At 38.3% G+C, this 27,887-nt stretch overlaps 1 protein-coding gene across 1 annotated transcript in view; it reads left to right on the top strand.

Moving 5' to 3' along the window:
• The window catches only part of sncb (synuclein, beta), a 130,508-nt gene extending 102,897 nt beyond the window's left edge, over positions 1–27,611 (top strand). The window contains exons 5-6 of the mRNA XM_039775673.1: positions 13,840–13,929; positions 26,817–27,611. Of these exons, the coding sequence (XP_039631607.1) occupies positions 13,840–13,929; positions 26,817–26,849 (123 nt within the window). The 3' untranslated portion in view covers positions 26,850–27,611. The remainder of the gene's footprint in view (positions 1–13,839; positions 13,930–26,816) is intronic.
• Positions 27,612–27,887: the final 276 nt, after the last annotated feature.

The raw sequence follows: 27,887 nt of genomic DNA on the forward strand, positions 1-27,887 counted from the left end.
AAACAACAAAGAGCAAACCAAACTAAATGTCTGTGGTTTAAATAAGGCAAATTCAGACAAAATCTTCTCTAATAATATTCTAATTGTAGGTATTTGACGTACTGATGCATACAGGGGTGTACTTACTTTTTCTACATATGAAATTTGGATTTATGTTTTTTTTTTGTTATATAATGGGATACAAATGTAAATGTGGCATGGTGTTTGTTTTATTATATAACCTTTATCTATAAATATTTCTAAATGAAAATAACATTTTAATAGGTCTACATATGTTATAAAAGAAAACAAAAATCATAGGGTGTACTCACATTTCCACATGACTATATATAGTGCCTTTCTTGTTCACCAAAACACTTTTGATACATGGAGGGGTAGTTGTGGTAGCTCAGAATAAGTTCTAGGAGGCCAAATGTATACAAAAATGGAACAGAATTAACTACATGAAGAAATAAACATAGGAAGGAATCAAAGTACCGCAATAAGGATCTTAATGTCATTCTAGGCCAACCTTCATGGTCTTGATCCCCTGTCGTTTATGTGATGGGGGCCCAGCTCCTTTCCCATCAAATTCGAACACCACCACCACATGCCTATTTTGGATTCTCTTCCTCCTGCAAGTTGAGCCTTTGCTCCAAGTTTCCTCCTGAATCAGGCTGCTTTACTCCCCATCCCAAGATAACTTCTGGCCAAACTTAAAAATTGTTTCCATTGTCTCTTTTATAGCAAGAACACCAAACTAGAGTGGCCTTTGTTTTGCTTAATCCTTCAGCCTTTAGTTCTCTTTCACAAGTCAGCTCCCTCGGGCAGCACTTCCACTGGCTGGTATCTTAAAGGAACAACGCAGTCTCTGCTCTCCCAGTATGAGACCAGGAGGCTCATGTATAAATGGTGCATACTCACAATAATGCTGTATACTCCCCTTTCCACACGCACTTTGAAAATTAAACTTGCCATAAAGCCATGCACATTTTGGCAGCAGAATCCCCCCTTGCGTATGCATGTTTCTAGTGTCAAAGCTGTGCTCCTGTTTCTGTGGTCTGTTTTTCTTTTTTAGATTCACATCTATGATGTGGGTTTTATCAAATGTACTGAAATTAATTGTATATCATTTACTAATTTAATTCACTTGATTGCAATCATTCTGTAATAATATAATGGTGCACAGAATAGCCAAACTATTCCAACTACCATGGCTGCTTTAGCATTGTTAGGAGACATTGCAAATGGATGAATTAGAAGAGAGCACATACTTATAGATGATGATGACTGGCTTCTAAGTGGATTTTGGTTTACAAGAGCTATCTTCTTGGACCTGTGTGCTGAAATGGCACCGGCTTTACAAGGCAGACTTCGAGGAATTGTGCTCTACCTGCTCCTTTGCAAGTTCTGCCCACTCTGTTTTTCAACGTAAACTTGGTGACTATCGGGTATTTCACAAACATGCCATGCCAGCTGTATAGGATGGTATATCCTCCAGCTAGATAAGATTTCCTTAATTAAACTGTGGTTGAAATGGAAAATATAAAAGAGCAATTTTCAACAATGTCCGCCTTTGCAAATGTAATCAGAGCAGTCAACTGCACTTACATTTCTATTGCGCTGGACAAGTTACATCAACCAGGAATGAATCACCAAAAGAATGAGTTGGCACGACATCATATATAGCTGGAGAGTCTATACAAATGGCAGCTCTATAGAATTGCAGGTGCTTTTTCCAACTAGTGCAGCAAAAGGCAAGCAGTACTTTTAAGGATAGTGAGTCACCTCAAAGTAAAGAGCAGAGAATTGATCCATTGTGGCACTTGGTGTCGTCGCTACACTATAAAGGCACCTTTAGAGAATGAATTTGCTTATGTAAATAGAAAGCATTTCCACTCTATTAATGTGCTGCTTTATAGTGCGCAGAAAGTGTGTCCCAAGCATGTACCTGAAGAGGCTCACAATGATGAACCTGACTCTGACCCGCCAAATGATCAGCCAGATCGGACAGTGTTACAAGTTTGAATGTAATTAGCAGAATGTTAAAACAGGTAATCAAATGCAGCATTTATTTTTTAACCAATTCATTTAATTAGTGGTCAATATCACATAGTACAACCCTTATATTACTCAGTTCATTGGCCATAACTCTTACAGCATCCACTATTGCATTTTGTGACTCCAGAACAGGGTCCGTCAGAACATAGCCAATGGTCTCCCAGCGATTTCTGAAGCATAGGTGTGTGTCCAGCCAGCGCCCGAAGACGTACTCGACACAGCAGCACCATCAACGTCTGACCATCACACGGGGTTTCAATTTTTGTAATATCTGAAACAGAATAAAGAGACAGTGGGCTGTGACTCACCTTTTCACATTGACTGTGATAGACCACTTCTTTTTTCATTAAGGCACTGTGCAACTTTCTGAACTTGAAATTTTGCGTGTCTCTGCCATGCTTTTTTTGCTTATACCACTGTGTAAGCCAACAAATAGTACATTTTTCCTTTCCTCCACTTCACATTTGCTGAAATTCTTCTTTTTTCATGTGCCTTTTCCATTGTTTCTTAACCAAACACTTAACAGAAGGTGATATTTATGTTAATTTTTAAATTTAATTTGCATATTAAAATATGTGAAATTCTGGTCAGAGTCAGGGTGGGGCTGTAGGCAAGTGCATTAAATTTCACGTTTGTTGGGATTTGTAAAGGAGAATTGCATGGAACTTGGCATACACACAGATTTATGTGTTTGGATTTTTTTGTGCATACGTACATTTTGACTTTTATCCAAACGCCATGTTTTAGTGTAAATTCTACTCACAGCCTTATACAGGTATTTAATGCTCCACGCAACGTGTCCATATCCTTATGCTCTTTCTAGAAGTAGAGTCATGTTTCCTAGTATCTAGTATTCTAGCATTTTGAAGGCATATTTGATATTTTTACGCAGTTCATATCTTCCTTTTTTTCCCAAGGTAGCATATTCTTCAGGGCATTTGCAAAACACCCTGCCACCAAGGTGTATTGTGAAAAAAAACTTGTCAACTTAGCCAAATGACATTTTCTGGGCTTACCTTTCTGTACACTTTCACATCACATCACATCTGATCTCATCTTAGAGGATCTTGTTGATCAGCTGTATCTACAGTACATGGTCTCTTTTGCGTTCTCTTGTTTTTTTTAACTTTCACCTCACGAATCAAATGTAGGAGCTTAAGAATCATTTTTCCATTGAGAACCCTTGAAACTTTCATGGTAATTGTGAAGAAAATGTGTAGTTTTCTATATTTATACTATATATAAACTATATGGATAGAGAGATATTATATGTACAGTATGTTGCGGCCAGAATATTAGTAAAATCTGTAAATGTACAAAAGAAAAATGATTATTTTTATGTTCCTGGGTTGGAGTTGGGTGCAGCCCTGTTGGGTCCCGTAGGCTTTTCATATATATATATATATATATACAGTATATATATATATATATATATATATATATATATATATATATATATATATATATATATAGTGGATGCTATGGAGGCGCTGTTGCCCCGTTGAACCCACCAGACAGATGTCCCAGACACACTTGTAAACACCAAGAGTAATATTTAATAATTCTTCTTAATAAAGTGTACAAAACACCGCACTCTCCACAATTCTCAAATAGGCAATAATAAATCAATAATACACAAATCCTCCACTCCAGCATCTCCGTTACACTCCCACACAACTCCGGCTCAATCTGCTGGGGTTTCCCATAGTCCTTTTAAAGTCTCTGACCCAGAAGTATTCCGTCTCCGGGTCAAACGCCTTCTTCAGGTGTCCCGGAAGTACTGCAGGTTTCCGTCCTCGTGACTTCTCAGTACTTCCGGTTAACATCACCATAATAGTCCCTGGGTTCTTGGTGAGTTCCCCCTGGCAGCACCCACGGCACCCAACAGGGCTGAAGAAATGGACTCCATGTCCCATACTGCCCTGCGGTAATCCGGGGAACCATTTTCATCCAGGGGGATGTATTGCTCTAAAGAGGCTCTTTCTCTTGGTTAAGGGACGTCCCGGCCATCACAATATATATACCTCCTTAGTTTATTAATACATTCATTTTTTGAATCTCCCCAAACAGCTTGATGCTTTATTTTATGTTATAATGTCATTCTTTTGTAACATATTAGAGAATTCAGAGTTGTTACAGTGTCTGTCGTCCTGCATGTTTGCTGGTAATCTGACAATGTACTCATGTCGGCCATAGATTTGTTCCTTCTAACTGACTGGAACACAGCTTGGACAATACTAACGAGTCACAATAGATAGTTCTTTTTCACATAAATTGTTTAGGCTACCAAGGTAAGTACAGTATAACACAATATCATACCACTGAGTAGATCATTTGCTGATACATTTTCCCCTTTATTTGCTTATTTTATAGATTGAAGAAAGGGGTTGTTAAGTGCTGTTTTGTTCAACGGTTAAGCTGAAAGTCATGTTTAGTGTTTTCTTTTGTGTGAATGATTCACACTGAGCTGCTTGTCATTCAAATTTGACTTTTAGATTAAAGCAGCACAGGTATCATCAGAGCAGCAGGTGGTGAGCAAAAACTCAGGAAAAAGACAAAAGCCCAGCCTCAGACACGGTAGCTGGCATTGAAAGACATATTTCATAGGGATTTTAGATAGCAGGAATACATGCAACAGTAGAGTAGGGTGAGAGCATTTTGATGTCTCTAAAAATTGTCTATCAATTGCAAAACATTTTCACCAGCAGTAAAGTTATGTTTCACTGTATACAAAATGCATAGATTTGTTAAAGTGAAATTTCTAAAAAGCTTAACAATGGAAAGAAAATGACATATCATATAAAAGTTGATTAATGCACGTAGGGAAATGGTAATAATTGGATACATTTTCAAATTTCAAAGTTTTTTTTTTATCATTTAAGGAATATATGCATTTTAATTGAATACATTTTTTATGCACACCTGTTTTTATTTCTTAGTTACATATGACCGACAAACTCTTAGTAAAAGAAATAAAATATTTTTTACTTTTTAGTGCAGTTTTGAATAAAATATTTTTTTCTTTTTCTTATATATATTTTTAGCCACCCTGATGCCACACCGTCCTCTGCACGTTACAAAAACCTTGACTTGGGGGGAATGTGATTTGGCAGAAATGACATGAGCAACAGAGTGAAACTGAACCTGCAATCTTAAAGTGAAATGTAACATTCATTCATGTTCATTTCTCATTCCAGAAAATCCTAACCGCTGTGAAACCTTATACATGTGAACTAATGGAAATGTGTGTTTGACTATTGGAGAACTTTCATTCTTTATTAGGAAAGCCAAGCACAATATCCACTGACTCAATATTGGCAAATCACTGAAAAGAGTATTTTGCCAAATTTTATATAAATTATGAAAAATTGATAAAATAAAAATATATATATGTTATGTACATGCTAACCACCTGACCAATGCTGCTTTACCGTCATATTGAAGTAACTTGACAAAACTTCAAAATCAATTAATCAGAATGATTTAATTTAAAATCAATTTGTCTGCATTGGTCTTGAACCTTCAACCGTTGATCAAATGTCCAACATGCTAACTGCTTGATATATGTGCTGGCTAAAAGCACTATATGTGTGTGTGTGTATGTGTGTCAAATTTAAATTCAATTTAATTAACATACATATTCCTGGTCAAAACTGATGAAATATTGCATTATCACTGGAGATCAGCATGCATGCAAAGTTTGAATGAAATCAGTTTGGTAAAAGTGGGTAAAAATTTCATTGCAAAATTTGACCCAAACAAACAGAGAGGGCAAGTTGAATAAAATCATGTAACAATAATAAAAAAAAAAGTTTTGTAGTAGAGAAGTGGGATGGCTGCTTCCTCACAGTGCCAGAGATCTGGATATTAATCCCCATCTAAGCTTGCCCATATTCCAAAGAAGGAAATATTACATTGATAGGTTATTGTACATTGACCCCTTTAGGCTTAAATATGGTTATGTTTGAGATGGTCTCCTGTGATAAACTGTCATCCTGTCTAGAACTGGTTTGTGCCATGATCATACTGTGTGAAAATAAGTTCCATATAGCTGCATCATGGTAAATGAATAAAATTAATAAAAATGGATGGATGTACAGAAATATAGAACTAGAAGAAAACTTCCATTCTTGCAGGTTTGTAGACAAGGCTCACAATATGGTTACAAACTTATAAGAGTGGCAATGTACTTCTGAAGGTAGCTCTCTATTCTGCTGCCGCTAAACACCTACTGTAAGGTTCTATCCCCAGGCCATGTCTGCTTGCAGTTTGCACGTTCTCTCTCTTTCTACATTGGTTATCTCTGCATATTCAGGGTCACATGCCACCCCCAATCCTAATTCAAAGTTGTGCATGTCAGATTGATTGGAGACTGTATATTTGGAAAGTAAGATGAGAGTGTCTGCATAAGTGTGCTTGGTGATGGATTGGGATCCCACTCATAGGTGGCTTCCACCTTGTGCCTGATATTACAGGAACACCAAGTGACACTCCTGTAATTCAATAAACAAAACTGATGAAAGTATGGATGGATTTACTTGGTTATTTCAACAGAAGGTTCTGAACTCTCTTAGTTGTTCTTTATCCTACAAGCTTTATGTCTGACATTTGCAGTGCATCTTATTTTAATGTGATACATTTGGTAGAGATTGCTGCAACACAAGTCCATGTAAAATATGGAGAGTTACAGAACACGTGCAAGTTGTCAGTGAAACAGTGCTCCCAGGGTTGGGGGTTATGTGTGAAAGACAAGTGGATACTGTGAGATTCCCAATGCTACTGTACTTGCATTAGCCTACAGCTGGGAATCTAGGCTACAGCTTAATGTATTATTTGCTCTTTATTATGTTTTCATATTTGCATTGTATATAAAGTGTCTTGGGATTATGATAAAAGTCACAAATACAGACTGGTCGAGTAACGGATTACCTGGTATCACACACACAATATTTAGTTTGAATATTCCTTACCACAAATGCTACCACTACAGATGTTAAGGATTTACTTTGATATGACCATTTTTATGGATACCCATTAATCTTGCACATTCCTTTGGAAATGGCAGTCTTCCCTCAAGTTCTTAATATACACTACTAAGCTAAGTTGCACTTATGAATTAATAATTAGTGAGGGTGTGTGTGTGTGAGTGAGCCAAGGCATAGAGTGGAATCTTCACTACGGCTGGTTCCTACCTTGAGGTTGTACACAAACTTGATCGATAGATGTACAGTAAGACCCCACAAATGTTTTTCAGTGACTTTACATTCAACAAATTTCAACCATAAAAACATGAGATAAATTCACTCTTAAACTGCCTGCCTGAGTATCTCTTTTTTATTATTTTATTCCATAAGTGCCACACTTAACATGTTATAATCCTCTTTTAGCATAGGGCCCACTCATGTAATGGCTTCATTTTCTTTGTCAGTCAGTCTGGTTTTTCTGACCAGCTGCACCCATCTTCTGCTGCCCTTATTAGCAATAATGACTAATAATTTTATAATGCCTCTAGAGATGTGACTGCTCCTTAGCACTAACGCTATGTGGATTACCTGAGGCCAAAAACCACGTGTTTGTTTAAATCTGTGTGACATTTAGTTGTGCATTCAGTACTTTATATTTTTCAGTCATGTTCCTATTTACTAGTAAGCTAAGTATCTATAAATATTTATATACATACAGTGTCAATGTAAGGTATTATTCCCCTTGAAATGTTGTTTTTATTGGTATACAACATTGAATCACTTTGGATTTAATTTTGATTTTTTGACACTGATCAACATAATAAAACCATAACTTTTTATATGCCTGGTTACCCAGTAAAAATCATAAACAAATGCCTATTGTAATTTTGTTATTTACTCAAACTTCAGATACACCATCACTGCCAGGCACTATAAATATAGAATATCACAGATGTACTGCAAAGATAATAAGAGCAGGATATCCAGCATCACACGAAGTCTAACCCAACACTTGATCTGCCCCTAAAAGTGAACACTGAAATCAATTTCCATAAATACAGTATGCGTAAGCATTATTATTCTGTACTAATTAAAATAAAAATTAAATGAATAAACCAGTGCAAATGTCAACAACTAAAAATAATAAAGTGCAAATTAGGTTTGTTTCTGCATAATGCAAGCACAAGTACTGCATCAGTAAGTAGATATGATAGTGTTTTAATAAAATCTGTAGAAATTAGGCTAAGTTTCCAGTACTTGACTAATACAAATATATATGCAGTATTTCCAAAAAGATGTATGAGTTCTGTGTGAATAATAATACTTTCTTTCCAGTGAGATTAAACGGCGAACAGTGGTTAAATTCCCACAATTCCTCTGGTGCTGTTGCCACTGTCAGCTTAGTATTATATAGCCACAATTTATCATTGTATTCCCACAATGCAGAGACTTAATATCAATGTTTTTTCAAACTTTAGTATTTCCAGGGCAACATTAGTATATAATACGCTAACTTTAGTATCTCTGGACAAATGGGACTCAGTCCTCATTACCCATTCTAGCACACTGAGGTAATATGAAACCTATGCTGGCATGGATACAATACAATACAATACAATTTATTTTTGTATAGCCCAAAATCACACAGGAAGTGCTGCAATGGGCTTTAACAGGCCCTGCCTTTGACAGCCCCCAGCCTTGACTCTCTGAGAAGACAAGGAAAAATTCCCAAAAAAACCTTGTAGGGAAAAAAGGAAGAAACCTTGGGAAAGGCAGTTCAAAGAGAGACCCCTATCCAGGTAGGTTGGGCGTGCAGTGGGTGTCAAAAGTAGGGGTCAATACAATACAATACACAGAACAGAACAATTCCTTAATACAGCATAATAATAAAAATTTTAGAAGTACGGTTTAAACAGTAGATGATATGACATAATTAGGTTTGGATATTTTTAGAGTCCTGGAGACCTCATCCATCTAGCTGCCTCCCCATTTGGCCATTCCACGGCTGAAACAGTGCTCCAGCCAATCCGATGAAATGATCCCTCTTTCCCATGATTTCTGTGATCCTCCATCAGGGATGACTTTACCATAGGCAGGCAAACAACTTGGCAGGTGGGCCGTGGCACCAAGTGCCACATTTGGGTACCGAGAACAAAAACAGAATAGGTGAGGGTTAGTATTCAAATATAATTATCATGTTACTTATGTTTAGTGCTAATGACTAACAACAGAGATGCAGTCTGTACAGTTAATCAGCAGCTCTAGTCAGGATATGCTAAACTGAAGTAGTGAGTCTTCAGCCGGGATTTAAAGGCTGAGACCGAAGGGCATCTCTTATGGAAGCAGGAAGACCATTCCACAGTTTAGGGGCCCTGTAACTAAAAGCTCGACCTCCCACTGTTATTTTATTAATCCTTGGAATCCTAAGCAGACCGGCATCTTGAGATCTTAATGTGCTCAGGTTTGTAAGTCATGATAAGTTCAGACAAGTAAGCGGACCTTGGCCATTTAATGCTTTATATGTTAAAAGGAGGATTTTGAAATCTGCCCTAAACTTAACTGGGAGCCAGTGTAAGATTTAAGAACTGGGTTATGTGTTCATATTTTCTTGTTCTTGTAATAATTCTTGCAGCGCATTTTGGATTAACTGGAGGCTGTATAGAGAACAGTTTGAACAGCCAGTGAACACCGCATTGCAGTAGTCAATCCTACTAGAGATAAATGCATGAATTAATTTCTCACAATCCTGTTTATTTAGAAAGCGCCTTAATTTCCTAACATTTTTAAGATGGAAAAACATGTTTTGGACAACTTTGTAATATGTGCTTTAAATGACATGCTAGAGTCAAAGATAACTCCTAGATTGCGGGCTGATTCAGTAAAATTAATTGGGATTCCAACTGAGTTAAATGATGACAAAATATTGCTGTGATCAGCGTCATTCCCTCCAACAATTAACATCTCTGTTTTATCTGTATTTAAAGACAAGTAGTTCTCATTCATCCATTCCTTTAATTCACTAACACAACTAATTAAAGACAACATCGGAGAAACTTCATTTGATTTAAATGAAAGGTATAACTGGGTGTCATCTGCATACAGTGAAAATTAACATTATGTTTCCTAATGAGAGATCCCAGTGGAAGCATGTAAAGTGAAAACAGTAAAGGTCCCAGTACTGAGCCCTGCGGACACCATATTGAACTTCTGTGTATAATGATGGAGTACTGTCAGCACATTTCTGTACATATTGGAATCGATTTGATAAATAAGAACTGAACCAAGCGAGCACGGGCCTGTAAGCCCAACATCGTTTTCTAGCCTGTGCAGTAAAATAGAATGGTCAATGGTGTCAAATGCTGCACTTAAGTCCAACAACATAATTACAGTGGAGTTTCCTTCATCAGAGGATATCAGAATGTCATTTACAACCCGTGTTAGTGCCGTTTCTGTACTATGACCAGTCGAAAGCCAGACTGGAATTTCTCAAATAAATTGTAATGCGTAAGGTGTGACTGAAGCTGACTGGCGACTACTTTTCTAGTATTTTAGAGAGAAATGGTAAATTTGAAATAGGCCTATAGTTATTTAGTATGTGTGGGTCTAGGTCTGACTTTTTAAGTAAAGGTTTAATGACTGACACTTTTAGTGCATCAGGTACTGTGCCATGCTGTAATGAACTATTGATAATGTTAGAATAGGCTGCAAGAACATCCATTGCACTTTTACTAGTTTTGTTGGCACTGGATCTAGGGAACAAGTAGTGGGCTTCATTTTAGTAATTAAAGTTAAGACTTCCTGCTCAGTTACAGGATTAAAATTATTAAAGTGCTGAATGCAATGTGAGACAGGGTCTGCTAAGCTAGTATTTGGTTTGTACTGTGATGCTGAGATCTGGGATCTTATATTTTTAATTTTCTCATTGAAGAAGTTCATAAAGTCTGTACTGCTAATATCTGTTGGTATTTTGCACTGTTGATCTGAATTCCCATTTGTTAATTTAGCCACTGCTCTAAAAAGTACCCTAGGATTTTTATTATTGCTATCTATTAATGTAGAATAGTATTCTGAGCGAGCTTTAAAGAGGGCTTTTTTATATTTATTAACACTCTCTGTCCATGCAATTTGAAAGACATGTAGCTTTGTTGTTCTCCATCTGCCTCCAGTTTTCGACACTCTAATTTAAGAGCTCGAGTGTTTTCATTAAACCAGGGAGAGTTTCTATGTGCTTTGATCACTTTTGTTTTAGGGGAGCCACTGTGTCCAGAGCATCTCTCAAGGTCACATTATAATGTGATGTTAGCTGATCTAAATTGTTTTCCACGTTTACATTTGATGTTAACTGATCTAAATGGTTTTCCACAATTACACTCGACTTACTCAAGGTATCTATAAATTTTGAAGCAGAATTACAATCTAGATGTCGCACTGTCTTTGTTTTAATCTGAGTGCTGGCATGGGCAGAACTAAATCAAATGTAATTAAGAAGTGATCGGAAATAACTACATTTAATGGAGTAATATTTAAATTTTGAATTTCAACTTTGTAAGTTATAATTAAATCTAATGTATGGTTATGATTATGAGTTGGACCTTTGACAATCTGACAAAATCCTACTGAATTTAACAAATAAGTAAAACATTTGCTAAAAGTGTCAGTTTCCACATCAATGTGTACATTAAAATCCCCATCAGAACTACGTGATCATAATTTATAGCCAAATCAGACAGAAGGTTGCTAAATTCAGTCATGAACAATGAATATGGCCCTGGTGGTCTGTAGACTAGCACTATAATTGTGTTGGAATCTGTTTTAATATTTAAAATGAATGCCTCAAAGGATGTAAAGTTGCCTAAATTTTTAGGAGTGATTTGCATTTTGTTACAATGAATTATTCCAAGGCCTCCTCCTCGACCAGAATCTCTAGACTTATGAAGGAACAGTATCCATCTGGTGACCTCAGCTAGGGAACAGTGTCACATTTACTAAGCCAGGTTTCAGTAAGAAGACACAGATCAGATTTTGTACTTAATATATATCATTTACCAAAACAGCTTTAGTGCCAAGAGAGCGAATGTTCAATAAACAGCATTTAAAACTGCATGGTTCTTTCTGAACTGCTGATATATTTTTGTTTTAATTTGAATTAAATTTCTATTACAGATGCCCCTGGTGGAGTGTCTGGTTTTATCCCTTGGTCTAATTATACACCTTATTTTTGGTTATCAATTAATTTATGGTTTGTATCAAGACTAAATTTACTGGATGCCCCACAACAGGGATTATGGGTAACAGCTTCAGGAAAATAACAGGTGGGATAAACAACAGCCTGTGATTTAAGATCACATGACTGCGCCTGGATGGTGCTCTAATCAGTCAACCAGGCAGTTTTGCTGCCATATTTTGGGATAATACATAAGATCCCTCCAGTTAGGATGAAGACCATCTCTTCTGAAAAATCCAGGCCTTTCCCAAAAATCATCCCAATTGTTCACAAATGCTATGCTTTTATTTGCACACCAGGTTTCTAGCCAGCAGTGAAAGGAATGCAATCTGCTATAAATCACATCCCTCTATATAATCTTGGTAAGGGACCAGATACAATTAAATTCCGACATTTTGTTTTAGCTTTGGTGCATAGAGAGATGAAGTTCCGCTTTAATACCTCAGATTGCTGTAAATAAATATCATTAGTGCCGACATGCAGCAATAAGGTAGATACTTCATCGTCGGCAACAGGTCCAATGCGCCTTTATGCCAGAAATCTTGGCCCCTGCGAGGCACTTAACATTAACTACTGGTTTAACATAGTTTGGAATTCTAACATTCCACACTATGGAATCGCCAATTATGAGCACTTTATTATTCTCAGTTTCCACAGGCGCTGCTGAGAGCTGAGAACCTGTTCTGGGTCCAATTGGTGACCTGGGTGCTGAGGGACTACATTTTGTATTCTTAGACCCTCGTCTTACTGTTACCCACTTGCCCTGTGGCTGAATTGGTGCTGCTGATTTCGCCGCACTGACTACAGTGGGATCAGGAGAGACTGAAGCCAAATCAGAAATAGTCGAATTGTCTGAACAAACCGAGTCGATCCAATTTTCAGTTTGCCTAATCGCTATCAGATTCCTAACGGTCCTCCAATTGCGTATTTTCCCGACCAACTCTAAATTAACTAAACATTTTGGCAGGTGAAGCTATCTGCACTGTCGGTCAGAAAACCTGAACTGTACATGCTGCAGGACACACAACATATAAACGTGCCCTCGACAGGCAGAGAGCAGATATAACGCGTTTTTATAGGTGTTTTGGCACTTTCCCAGTTCAGCTGAATCACTAAGAGACCGTCGGCTTTAAGTTTCCACCACCCTGCTGAGCGATCGACTTTAATTTCTCACTGCCGGTTATTTCTACTGGTCAGCTGCCGGCTTTACTTCATATGAACTTCCTCGGGTGCTTGCGAAGGGCTACGTGCCTGTGGGAAACGCCGCTGCTCTGTGCTTCCGCTTGCTGCTCCGCTCTGTGCTTCCATGATTGTCACAACTTGATGGTCCCGTTTGAGTAAGTTCAAAATTTAAAGAGGAAGAAAGAAGTGGATGTAATACAAAATATTCAAATTACTAATACTAATAAAGATAATCAATTAACAAATGCTACATGCAATATATACAAGTGAAAATCATCCAGAATAAAACTGGGTAAACAGATTGTAGCTAAATGAAACAGCATGAAAACAATGTTTAAATTGGTAAAAAAAAATAAAATTAAATAACAATATTTATAGGTATTGTCTAAAATCTGGAGTGATGTGGTGATGTGGATTGTGTTTCTGCAGCCTGAAGAGCTGGGCCAGGAGGCAGTAGAGGAGCCGCTGGGAGAGCCTATTATGGAACCAGAGGGTGAGGCCTATGAAGAAGCTCCACAGGTAAGTTAAACTGTGTTGTATATTCACCTATACATACATTTTATTAAACTAGTCATTCTGTTTAGTGTGCCCAGAAACTGGTTCTCAACCCAGAGGCACTGTGTATACAGTAGGAACCAGCTCTCGACAGGGCACCATTCCCATCACTGGATGCATTCATGCATTTACCTGCACCCCATACTGGGCTAATTCAGATTTACCAGTTAATCTAGTATGCATCTCTTTTTGATGGTGAAGGTAAACTGGCCAGCCCAGAGAAAAACAGTGGAAGGGATTCAAACCCAGAACTCCGGAGTGCTGGGGCAGTAACGGTAACCACTGCAGCATCATTTGGCCATTTCTATATATATATATGACCTAGCAAGGAACACACCAGAAATATGAAGTATAAAATAAAAGTCTAAAAATATTAAATTTAAACAAAAATTCTGAAAATAGCAGCCTGAAGGGACTGGATAGATTTCAGCAAATTCATAAAAATACACCAGCAAAATAATTGGTGCAAGCAGACCCATGTGTTTCAATACTACTGGATATTAATGGAAACAAAGAGGTAAGATACACTTGAAATATTCATTAATTTTTCAAAATCTTTTAATAAACAGTTTAGGGGTTGGAAATTAATCAAGCGGAACACACAATTTAGCAATTAGGGCATATTAGTAATTGTCTACACAAGAATGGTTTTGGAATTATAATTCTTTTTCCCAAGGAAAAACTGTAAAATGAAAAGACAAATATTTCATGCAGTTTCAAAGTGACCCACGAGATACGCTAAAAAATACTTTTGTTCTGCATTGCTTCCCCTGCCATTACAGGTCTAATAATTAAAGCCTCAAAAAATGCAATATGTTACCAAGTAGAATTGGTCTGCTGTTTTAATAGGTCACATTCACTCCATTTAGTTCAACCAAAGACTCTAGTAGTGTTTGATGCCTCCCTTTTACTTTCTATGTTCTCTTGATGTTCACATTTTTTTTCTTTTGTTTATTTAATTCTTATTGTAATCTTCTTCTTCTTGTTTTGCCTGCTCCCGTTAGGGGTTGCCACAGCAGATCATCTTGTTCCTTGGCATCTTCCTCTGTCACAACCATCACCTGCATGTCCTCTCTCACCACATCCATAAATCTTCTCTTAGGCCTTCCTGTTTTCCTCTTGCCTGGCAGCTCTATCTTTAATATCCTTTTCCCAATATACCAAGCATCTCTCCTCTGCACATGTCCAAATCAATGCAATCTCGCCTCTCTGACTTTGTCTCCCAACCGTCCAACCAGAGCAGACTCTCTAATGTCCTCATTTCATACCCTGTCCATCCTTGTCACACCCAATGCAAATCGTAGCATCTTTAACTCTGCCACCTTCAGCTCTGTCTCCTGCTTTTTGGTCAGTGCCAACCCATATAATATAGCTGGTCTCACTATCGTCCTGTAGACCTTCCCTTTCACTCTTGCTGATATCTATCTGTCACAAATCACTCCTGACACTCTTCTCTACTCATTCAACCCTGCCTGCACTCTCTTTTTCACCTCTCTTCCACAATCCTCGTTACTCTGTATTGTTGATCCCAAGTATTTAAACTCATTCACCTTTGCCAACTCTACTCCCTGCATCCTCACCATTCCTCTGACCTCCCTCTCATTCAAACACATGTATTCTCTCTTGTTCCTACTGACCTTCATTCCTCTCCTCACAAGAGCATCTCTCCACCTCTCCAGGGTCTCCTCAACCTGCTCCCTACTATCGCTACAGATCACAATGTCATCAGCAAACATCATAGTCCACGGGGACTCCTGTCTAATCTCATCTGTCAACCTGTCCATCACCATTGCAGTTAAGAAAGGGATAAGATTGTTTAAAAAGAAGAGGTCAGATTGATTGGCATCACTAAAATGTCCTAATGGACATGTGTGCAATAGATGACCAATGCTTAATCTAGGAAGGATTCTGCCATCCTTCATTGCTTCTTATTACTCCTTGAAGGCACCCCACCTATCTAAATCTAACAGCAAATAAAAATAAAATATGTATTTGATCCTACTCTTTAAAAACAGAGACCTTAATTTAAAAGGATACTAATCTCACTTAGTAGATTTGCAAATTTTTTGAAAACATGTAAATTGGTTATTAAAAATTCATGCAAAGTTTTATTTTGTTAAGACAGAAATATACTATACATAATGTATCGCTTTTGTCTTTATCTGCGAACCATTATCTAATTAATCATAATTTGTGTTAGTAATGTACTGTATGTAATGATCATTTTATTTAAAATACTTTAATTGGAAGTAATACAGTTAGGTCCATAAATATTTGGACAGAGACAACTTTTTTCTAATTTTGGTTCTGTACATTACCACAATGAATTTTAAATGAAACAACTCAGATGCAGTTGAAGTGCAGACTTTCAGCTTTAATTCAGTAATTTGAACAAAAAGATTGCATAAAAATGTGAGGCAACTAAAGCATTTTTTTAACACAATGCCTTCATTTCAGGGGTTCAAAAGTAATTTGACAATTGACTCAAAGGCTATTTCATGTGCAGGTGAAGGCAAGTCCGTCGTTATGTCATTATTAATTAAGCAGATAAAAGGTCTGGAGTTGATTTGAGGTGTGGTGCTTGCATGTGGAAGATTTTTGCTGTGAACAGACAACATGCAGTCAAAGGAGCTCTCCATGCAGGTGAAAGAAGCCATCCTTAAGCTGCGATAACAGAAAAACACATCAGAGAAATTGCTACAATATTACGAGTGGCAAAATCTACGGTTTGGTACATCCTGAGAAAGAAAGCAAGCACTGGTGAACTCAGCAACACAAAAAGACCTGGACGTCCACGAAAGACAGCAGTGGTGGATGATCGCAGAATCATTTCCATGGTGAAGAGAAATCCCTTCACAACAGTCAACCAAGTGAACAACACTCTCCAGGGGGTCGGCGTATCGATATCCAAGTCTACCATAAAGAGAAGACTGCATGAAAGTAAATACAGAGAGTGCACTGCAGGTGCAAGCCACTCATAAGCCTCAAGAATAGAAAGGCTAGATTTAACATCTAAAAAAGCCAGCACAGTTCTGGAAAAAAATTATTTGGACAGATGAAACCAAAATCAACCTCTACTAGAATGATGGCAAGAAAAAAGTATGGCGAAGGCATGGAACAGCTCATTATCCAAAACATACCACATCACCTGTAAAACATGGTGGAGGCAGTGTGATGGCTTGGGCGTGCATGGCTGCCAGTGGCACAGGGACACTAGTATTTATTGATGATGTCACACAGGACAGAAGCAGCCGAATGAATTCTGAGGTGTTCAGAGACATACTGTCTGCTCAAATCCAGCTAAATGCAGTCAAATTGATTGGACGGCGTTTCATGATACAGATGGACAATGACACAAAACATACAGCCAAAGCAACCCAGGAGTTTATTAAAGCAAAGAAGTGGAAAATTCTTGAATGGCCAAGTCAGTCACCTGATCTTAACCCAATTGAGTATGCATTTCACTTGTTGAAGACTAAACTTCAGACAGAAAGGCCCATAAACAAACAACAACTGAAAGCCGCTGCAGTAAAGGCCTGGCAGAGCATTAAAAAGGAGGAAACCCAGCATCTGGTGATGTCCATGAGTTCAAGACTTCAGGCTGTAATTGCCAGCAAAGGGTTTTCAACCAAGTATTAGAAATTAACATTTTATTTCCATTTATTTAATTTGTCCAATTACTTTTAAGCCCCTGAAATGAAGGGATTGTGTTAAAAAATACTTTAGTTCCCTCACATTTTTATGCAATCTTTTGCTCAACCCACTGAATTAAAGCTGAAAGTCTGCACTTCAACTGCATCTGAGTTGTCTCATTTAAAATTCAAAATTAGAAAAAAGTTGTCTCTGTCCAAATGTTTATGGACCTAACTGTATGTGATTGGGTGGAGTGCTCTGGTTGCCAGTTCGAATCCTGTAAATGCCAAAAGTGTCTCTTCTGTTGGGCCCTTGAGCAAGGTCCTTAACCTGCAATTGCTCCGTCCTGGGTATGACGTTAATCTGCATCCAGTCCTGCATCTAGGCCTTCCAACCTTCAAGGAAAAACTTGGGGGTCGGTGGCAGAATTGGCACTCCAGCCACCATAAAAAACCTCACACTGGTTCCACTCCATCTGAACCAGTGTGGTGTTGAGGTGTCACCCATTGCATGGCTGTATTCGGGTCCTAATCTGGATCCTGAATTGGTTTGTCGTGTGGTGGGTATGGCAATGCGCTATATCAGCACGTGCTCCTAACCTCTTTCTCTCTCTCTCTCTCTAATATGTGGTTACATACATCCCTCCATGCGGTTAGCAATGCTGCTTCTCAGCTCCAGAGTCTTGAATTCTCCTCCCAATCCAGTGATTGTCTTTGTGGAGTTTGTACCTTTTCCTTATTCTTGTATGGGTTTTTTTGCTAGGTACTTCATTTTCCTCTGCCTTTCCAGACACAAACCAGTTCAATGAATCTGTGACTCCAAATTGGTAACATTTAAATGTATGTGAACTGCAAAGCACTGGTGTTCTGTTGAAGGCTGGTTCACTACTTATGCACTCTCTGTGGCTGCCAGTGCCTGTAAATAAATATTTATGATCCATATCTCATCAGTCAGATTCAGTGACAGAAACAGTTGGACCCTGAAGCATGAATAAGAAAGGAGTCCAGAATCAGAGCTATGAAACAATTTGTTATTCTAGAAATAGGATTCATGTTGGTCATTGTAAACGTATCAGTGCCAGTTGGTGGCTATACAAACAGTTATACATGTCATAACTATACAAATTGGTATCCTGTGGCGTATGCAACCAAATATGGTGCAACTAATTGTCATCAGTTGACTGTAGCTATTGTCCCAACTGGCTGGTGGCAAAAACCAATTGATTCCATTAATATCAAGTGTACTCTGTTTTGTATATTGCTGATAACCACATCATGTAGACATTCTTAGTTAGCCGTAGTGGCAGTGCAACTATCCTGAAGTCACAAAGATCTGACCAGTTATCATCTTATTTATGGTGAACCCAACATTATACCAACTAATGGCTGTCAAGAACATAATAGAGATGCTTGGTTACCTGCCAATGCTGCTTTCCATGCTTACTGCACCACTGATTCAGGTTTCAGCTTCCTTTGTAACAGATTATATAAGTATTAATAAATGTACATAAGGACTAATACATATTTAATTTGCAATTAAACATTTATATAGGGCTATTCAATCCATACAATAATTTATTGCTAAATGAGAACTAAATTATTCTCTGATGTATAGTTCTGTGCCGGCAGTATTTATGATCATTGTCTCGATATACGGTATATTCCTTATTTAGGTAGTCATAATATATATTTTACTGATGCTTATGTATTTAAAATAAAGATTAAGTAATTATTTTATTGCTTATACTGCATTTATGATATTCATCCCAGTTTATTGGTATTGTGCAGTGTTTAGTTGTGCTGCCTAACAGATTGAGGAACTTTGGTTCAGTTCTTGGTGTGGTCTTTTATTCTGTGAGGTTTACGCATCCTCCCTGTGTCCCCAGGATTGTTTCCAGGTATCATCCATCCACATCACATCCCAAAGATATGTATATATGGATAAACTAGTGATTTTCTATTTCCTAATGCTACTTTAAGTTTAGTGACTCAACTAAACCCTTTCTTAGGAAAAGTGTATGGTGTAAAAATGGGTACATCTAATGTTTTTAAGTATATGGTTCGTACTGTGGAAGATCAGCCCTTTAACACAGACAGATACAGGACACACATCAAAAAAAACACACATTTATTCTTCTCTTCCCTCTACAGCACCACACAATGCATTAATCAGATACAAATAGCTCACAGTCCTTTCTTCTTTTCTCTTTTCCATCCTTTTCTCTATTGTTCTCTGCCGCCTTCAGTCCTTTCCCGCAAGGTCTGTGCTCTGCGTCCGTCTCCAGCTCGAATGGAGTGAGGCAGCACCTTTAATACCTGGATGTGCTCCAAGTGCTCATTGTCCTTCCTGCAGCACTTCCTGGTGTGGCGGAAGTGATGCAGTAAAGGGCTTAACAAAGGTCAAGGTGCCCCCTGGTGGTGGCCACGGGCCCCCACTGGGTTGAGTTCCTGTGGCCCCAACACCCACCAGGGCGGCTGCCCTCTTGTGTTCCAGGGGAGATACTGCACCTCTTCTGGGGCCTCATGTATAAACGGTGCGTACGCACAGAAATAAGAATGTTTCCACATTCAAATCGCGATGTATAAAACATTTACTTGCCATAAAGCCACGACATACCCTGTCGTATGCAAGTTCTCCACTTGGTTTTGCAGACTGGCGGCACCCAGCATCAAAGCAATGCTACTGTTCCTGTGTGGTCATCCTTTCTTTTCCTAACGCGGCTTTATAAATACACTGAAATTAACAGCATATTGTTTATTGGTTTAATGCATCTGATTGTAATTAACCAGGAACAATATAATGGTCCACGGAATGATCAAACTATTCTAAATACCACAGCTGCTTTAACGTTGTTACTCTCACTGCAACTTCTTCTTCTTCTTTCAGCTGCTCCCATTAGGGGTTGCCATAGTGGATCATCTTTTTCCATATTACTCTCACTGCACCACTCAGAGTATTTATATCACTCTATCTGAGTGGGGAATCACAGCTGTACAGCAGCTAATTAGAAAGAGAATTATCGGTATACAGCATCAAGCACACGCTGCCTCAGCCATGTTTCCTATTTGAACTGCTTCTCATATGACAAACACTTCAAATCTTTCCTGTACGGACCTTGCGGTTCAGAAACAGTTTCATCCCAAGAACTCTAAATGCACTCAATCAGTCCATCAAGTGCTCCTGGTAGAACTGTTAGTACTTATTAGTACAGTTACCTCACTGTAAACTTTTAGTACATTTATAATATTGCACAACCTGGGCCACTATATAAAGAGTGTATTTACATATGATGACAATATCATTTTTAAGATGAAATGCAGAAAAATGTTTATTATATTATACAGATAAAACTTTTACTTCATTTAAATAATCTATATTGTTAATAATTAAAGGACACGGTGTTGTTACACTAGCATGGATCTGGCGCTCTGCTCGCGCTATATGCTTCACTGGGACTGAAGTGAAGGATAGAATAATGAAACATGTACTACGAAGATATTTCAATGTTCCTTAAAAGTTTTGAAGAATCTGCGTTATAAGCTTACAGATGGCTTAACATCCATTACAAAGCTGATTGTGTGGAGAGGTTAGTGCGTTTCAAAGAGACAATACTGCAGGGGCGGCCTTAGGAATGTGCAAACTGTGCACCTGCACAAGGTAGTCAAATCCCAGGGACAGCCACACAAATATATATTGAAGGTAAAACAGAAAGAGAAAATAATGACACAGCTAAAAACACAGCGGCAAATTTCGGCAAAAGTTAAATGCTTGTGTCATGAGCACGAGGCGGCTATGCAGTGTGCGCAACAGACGTGGCCATCTGCCGTGCATAAGATACCATATTGCCATTGGCAGGCGAAGGAGCCACCGATTCTTCCTCTGCCCAGGGCTGCCACGAGCCTAGAGCCGCCCCGAGTACTGCTGCAATAAATTTTTTCATCAAAGGTCGCGCACAATCACTGAGCCACCATGTTCACAGAGGGGACTGGGCGGTCTCATGGTCTGGAATCCCTGCAGATTTTATTTTTTTTCTCCTGCCGTCTGGAGTTTTTTTTTTTTTTTTCTGTCCACCCTGGCCATCGGACCTTACTTATTCTATGTTAATTAATGTTGACTTATTTTATTTTTTACTGTCTTTTATTTTTCTTTTCTTCATTTTGTAAAGCACTTTGAGATACATTTTTTTGTATGAAAATGTGCTATATAAATAAATGTTGTTGTTGTTGTTTAATAGCGTGCTTTAACTCCTATCATCATGAAAATGATATCACATATACATCTCGGTATTTTAGCTATTCAGAGAACTGTAATATCACAAATGTAATGGATACTGTGTACTGTCGAAGGGAGAGAAAGCCAGTTTAAGAAGCACGTAGTGATTCACACACATAGAGCAAAAGATCAAATACAAAACAAAGCATTTAATGTGCTACTTTACTTACGATGAGATTTGAGAAACTAGTTAATTAAACGATTTTAAGATGAAGTTTGTGATGTTCTACTTTAATGACAAAATAAACTACGTGATTAAAGTGGACATTTTGAGATTTAAGTTGACATTTCCCCACTGTGTGCCTTTTTTTTCTCTGTGCCCTAATAAGCTTTCATATGAAACTCAGATGGTGGACTACAACTCACCTTTTTACGGCAACTTTGATATCTGACAACTTCTTTTTTATTTAGGGCACTGTGCAACTTTGTGAACTTGAGCTTCCGAGTTTCTCCGACATGCTATGTCAGTCGATCAACTTCCTTTTGTTGTTTATACCACTGTTTAAACCAACAAATAGTATGGTTTTCCTTGCCTCCACTTGGTATTCGCTGAAATTCTTCCACTTTCCCTCTTGCTTTTCCCATTGTCTTTTCACAGAATGCTGAGCTTAAGGGCTATTTATACTGATTTGTATATTCAAAGAGGCGTAATTCTGGGAGGAGTTGGGGCGGGACAGCATGCGCGTGCACGAGTGTTACTTTTCACGCTGACAGGGATTTATGTAGCTTGAAGAATGCGGAAGTTGGCGAATGCGCAGATTCCTGCATCTAGATTTTTCTGTGCGTAAGCACATTTCGGCTTTTGTGCTTACGTCATGTTATAGTGCGAGTTCTACGCACGCCGTTATGCATGAGGCCCCTAGTTCTTAATCTCTCCGGGCGTGCCGGCTAGGCCAGGGTCCCAGCCGACTGTTACAGTGCATAAACATATACATATGCACATACAGTACAATATATACACATATATAAATAGTGAAAAAATATGTACCTTTATATGTACTTGTGACAGAAAATCTTTATGAATGGAACAGAAGATGCTTTTGGGTTTAAATCTTCTCCATTTCAAACCCACCATCTCACAGTGAGATAAAAAGTCAAAAAACACATTTCTGCTGCTTCTCTCAACCTGTCAACTGTTTGTGCCATGCAGTCCTTGCTCTCACAGTCTTTTTTGGTAAAAACCTCCATCATCCTTTCATTTATGTAACACTAGCATCATTACTGTATGGCTGTTGATGCTTTTCTGACTCAAGATCCTGCTGATTTCTAGATATCACAAAAAGCTGCTACTCTGTCTTTTTCCTCCATTTCACAATTCTACTTAACAAACTCAAGCAGAACCATACATACTTAAATCACCAGAGAATGGATGTAGGATTTCAGTTTTAATGAATTACAAGTCCAAAGTCACCCTCTGGTGGATTAATAAAATAAAGCACCTGTTAAGTACCTAAAGGAGCTTGGGTCATGCAAATGTGGCAGTGGGATCTGTGCTATTAAAAGAACTCTTTCAAGTACTGTCCATATTTATAAAAATGCAATATGGCCTCCTTGCAGGGTGCCATCCTCTTCACTTATAAGCAGGAGCATGGATTAGTGGAAATGATGTGCTGCCATCTGCAGTTTTATGTTAAATAAAGTTACAGTTTATAATAAACGTGGGAATATGTATGTATAAAAAAAAAAGTTAAAAATAATTTTGAATTACCAATACTATCAAATGTCCTTTTCAGTCCACTTTTCCTTGTAAGGGTCACAGTAGTGACAGGCTCAGTTGGTCAGGCAACCAGTGGTCTCCATCTACTTTCAGGAATTCTGAGGCACTTCTAAGGAAACATATAAAGTAGGTCTACCCCCAGAATCCTCTCAATGGGACTGGAGCTGGAATTGCTATATAGCTGTAACCTCGCTCATTTAGCTGTAATGTTATGATGTTAGGTGAGGAAGTTCAACAGATATAGATTCAACATAAATCAAATGTGTGTCCAAGGACTTCATGCAAGTTTCATCACCGATGTTTGGTGCAAAGTATGCAGCTCTCCTACTTCTATGCCAATCCACTGGTCAATATCATGACAATCTTTACTCTTAAATAATGGTGAGTGAAACAGAAAAATTTCATTTGGCAGTTCATTTTGCATTTGCAGTTTTGCAAAAATTAAACTAAAACTAATCTTACTGGTGACTTCACAATTGGTAAACAAAACTCACTAAAAACTGTTTTTTGGGTTGGAAAACAAAGAATATTTCTCCCTAAATGTTTGTTTATACTTTCATGTTTACCTCTGGGTTTTTTTTTTATTCTGTAGCAGACCAGTAAAATCAATTCTGTTTATTACATCAGTTTAAATCACCACATTTTTTTTAAATGTTACATGCTGCATAATTTTCACACAAAGACATAGCAAAACAGCTGAAAAAAGTGTCTACATGTGACAGGCATCCAATACTTCTTTATTTAAATATTAAATGAAAGGCAGATACGTATGTTGTTGGAAAAAATTGTTCCTCCATTTTCTAAGAAGTCATTCATGGAGAGCAGATGAGAACGCATAACACACAGATATGCACAAATGTCTTGGTACGTGGACCCTAATCTTCTTTAATAAAACCCCTGTTTGCATCCAGGTGTCCGTGTGTGTGTGTCTTCTGGTGAAGTATGCATGCGCGTGTTCAGTCTCTTCCTGTGCATTCCCTGTGTGTGCAGAGAGAGAGACACACACAGGTGCGTGTGCACAAGAGACAGACACGCAGGCGCGCGGGAGACGGACGCACACACACGCAGGCGCACACGAGACGGACGCACACACACACAGGCGCGCACGAGACGGACACACACACACACATGCAAGTGTGCGAGACTGACACACACACACGCAGGTGCGAGTGACACACACACGCATGCCCGCGAGAGACACACACACGCAGGCGCGTCCGTGCTTTGTTGCAATGTTACTTTTCTTGGTTGTTTATTACATTACGGATTTTTCAAATGTTCATTTTTTTTCCTGGTCTTAAAACTCATTAAAAAAAAGTGTCAATTCTAAATTGGCCTTGGTGTGTTTGTGTTTGTCCTGTGATGGGTTGGCACCCTGCCCAGGATTGTTTCCTGCCTTATGCCTTGGGATTGGCTCCAGCAGACCCCTGTGACCCTGTGTTCGGATTCAGTGGGTTGGAAAATGAATGGATGGACGTTCCTACTAATGTTTATGCACTACTGTTCTAGCGCCTGTTATTGTAACGGGCTTAATGTGTAGTTAATTAAATAATTCATTCTCTTTAATACTTTCTATTACCATTACCTTATCCAATAGATATGTAGAATTCAGTCATCTTAACCATTCCACTACAGCCACCAGTAATTTTATATACATGTCGATTCTTCCATTATTCTAAACATTGCTTCGTTAATAGGGGTGTCTGGGCTTTCTCACTAGTTTGTCCTCGCCTTTTAAGAGGGTGTTCATTACTCACATACTTCATTTTAACCTTAGTAACTACTTTGGTGGCTCCTCTTGACCTAATGAGGATGCAATCCTTATATTCTCTTCTAAACAGACACTCCCATTACCTTGGCTATGCCTCAGTATCCTGCCCATACAATTTATGTGTAGGTAAGGAGATAAGACCTGTTTGTGTGCTTGATGTAGTCCTGAGATTACTGAATTCCATCAAATGCCAATTATGTGAACACAACTCTTGCTTCATAAATGCAGGGCCCATAGAACTTTCAGCAGAGGTTATAGGACCTTGTTAATTCTACAGCATATCTCTCAAGACATCACAGGGTATGCTCTTGTAATCCTTCTCAAAGTTCACAACTCCCATGATACTTTAAATTTTCATATAAGGTTAGGATTTTCAACCAGTCCCTGTCCCAGGCCACTGTCCCATCCTGCCTCAAGTCCTCAATCATTGTTCCGCTGCTGAAAAAATCCATCAGGAACAGTCTGAATGATTTCTGCCCAGTGGCATTCACATCTGTCATCATGAAGTGCTTTGAGAAACTGGAGTCATATCATTGCCCACCTGCCTGCCAGCAGAACTGGACCCAGTTCAATTTGCTTACAAAGCAAAGAGGTCCACGGAGGACACTGTGGCCACAGCTCTTCATGCTGCCCTGACCCACCTGGACCAGCAGGGGAGTTACGCCAGACTGCTCTTTGTAGACTTCAGCTTGGCATTTAACACCATCCTCCCACAACGACTGGTGTTCAAACTGGCAGATCACTCACCTGCAGTTGGATACTGGACTTCCTGTCTGTCTATCTATCTATCTAAAGTTTTGCTTTAGTGTTTGTTCAATTACTGGGAAATTTAGGGAATGCATGTGAGATCCACATGTATCTGTTGGTCAGTATCTCAGAGTACACTAATGTGGCCTTTTTCTAAAATGGATGACAAATGCCCAAGTCTTCAGCAACTGGGCCACTTTTTCCCACTTCTTTGCAGTTTTGTAGGAAGACTTTAAGAAAAATTCACTACAATACCCTGTTATTTCAGTCCCAAGCTCAAGCTTATGGTTTGTATGAATACAGGGGTCCAAAAACCATATAACTCAAAGAATATTCCCAGGTATTATTCAAAAGTGTTAAGAGAAATATACTGTATATGCTTAATATATCAGTCAAGTATGTGTACTTGGATTAGTGCCATTAAAATATTGGTATTTCAAAATATTTTTCATTTTATTTGTTGTGGTCCTGTCCATCTTGCATCTATTTCTGCCAGGATAAACACCAGCTCTATGTAAAATTAACCTGCAAAAAGAGTGTCAGTGACTGGGTGTAAAAGATGTGTGGAAGACATTCAATTTCTTAATGGGATAGTATATCTCATGTGAGTTTAAGAATTTATCTGCCAACTTTCCCCATTCAAATGATTCATCATTCAACTATTGCTCCAGGTATAATAAATAATTTTTTAAAAACTTTCTCTGTTTACAGGAAGACTATCAGGAGTATGAGCCAGAAGCATAATCCTGGACCTGACTCCAATTCCAGAGTGACCAGCAAAAGTACAATATACAATAAATACAATACATAATACAATGACAATAATATGGACAATACCCTAATCCTAACAGTGTCCCTGGTGCAAAAAAAAGAAAAAAACAAATGATCCTGTTAATATGTTCTTCCTTGAAGAAAACAAAAAAATCTTTTAATAACATCTTTGGATTGTCATGTTTTCTGTAACGTGTTTGTTCTAGTAAGTTATTATGCAGTAAATCATTCGCCGGGTCTCATTTCCTTGTTTCCCTCCCAATGAAATGAGACTTGTGCTTGGTATGTGAAAACTAGTGTTGGTGTATTTGTATGTTTGTGATTTTTGATGTTTATTCTCTACCAGTGAGAAAGGAAAAAACCCAGTCATGCTTATAAATTAACAATAATCAACATAGCTGTACATTGCTTGTATGTGACTTATTTTTTATTTGTTATGATGTGCTCACAGATTAGAGTTTTATACGTTGTACCTTTGGAGTCACTTGTAAGCCCATTCCATGAAAGAGTTAATAAAATAAATTCTATAGCAGAATGTGTGCGGGTGAGTGCGCATGTGAGTGTGACCGATTTAAAGGCCTATTCCAATCAAAAGTCAGCATAAGTGTGTCATTTGCAGGATATTAAGAGAAATAGTATCTTCCGTCTAGTCTCAGCTTTAAATTGCAGGACTTAAGAGATCTATGGTTGTATGTCAAGGAAGTAAAAAGAAAATAAAATCTCTGTAAATAAAAAGTAAGAAATGTGTTTGTATGCACACTTGAATGTCTTAGATCTTTTTTTTATATTTTACTCTAATTTATGTACAGTATATAGAATATGCACACGTGAAAGAGAATGGATGGCTATAATCCACATAGAGCTAAAAGGCAGAGTCTGCAGCAGTACTCAGGGACAGATCAGGTCAGGTCAGGTCGGGGAATATGCCCCGGTACAATGTGTTGCCGTATCCACCACACAATGAAACATCTCAGGATCCTGATTGGCAACCCCCCAGGTAGACACACAGTC

This window comes from Polypterus senegalus, chromosome 13 (assembly GCF_016835505.1).
Source record: "Polypterus senegalus isolate Bchr_013 chromosome 13, ASM1683550v1, whole genome shotgun sequence".
In the NCBI taxonomy this organism is placed as follows: domain Eukaryota; kingdom Metazoa; phylum Chordata; class Cladistia; order Polypteriformes; family Polypteridae; genus Polypterus; species Polypterus senegalus.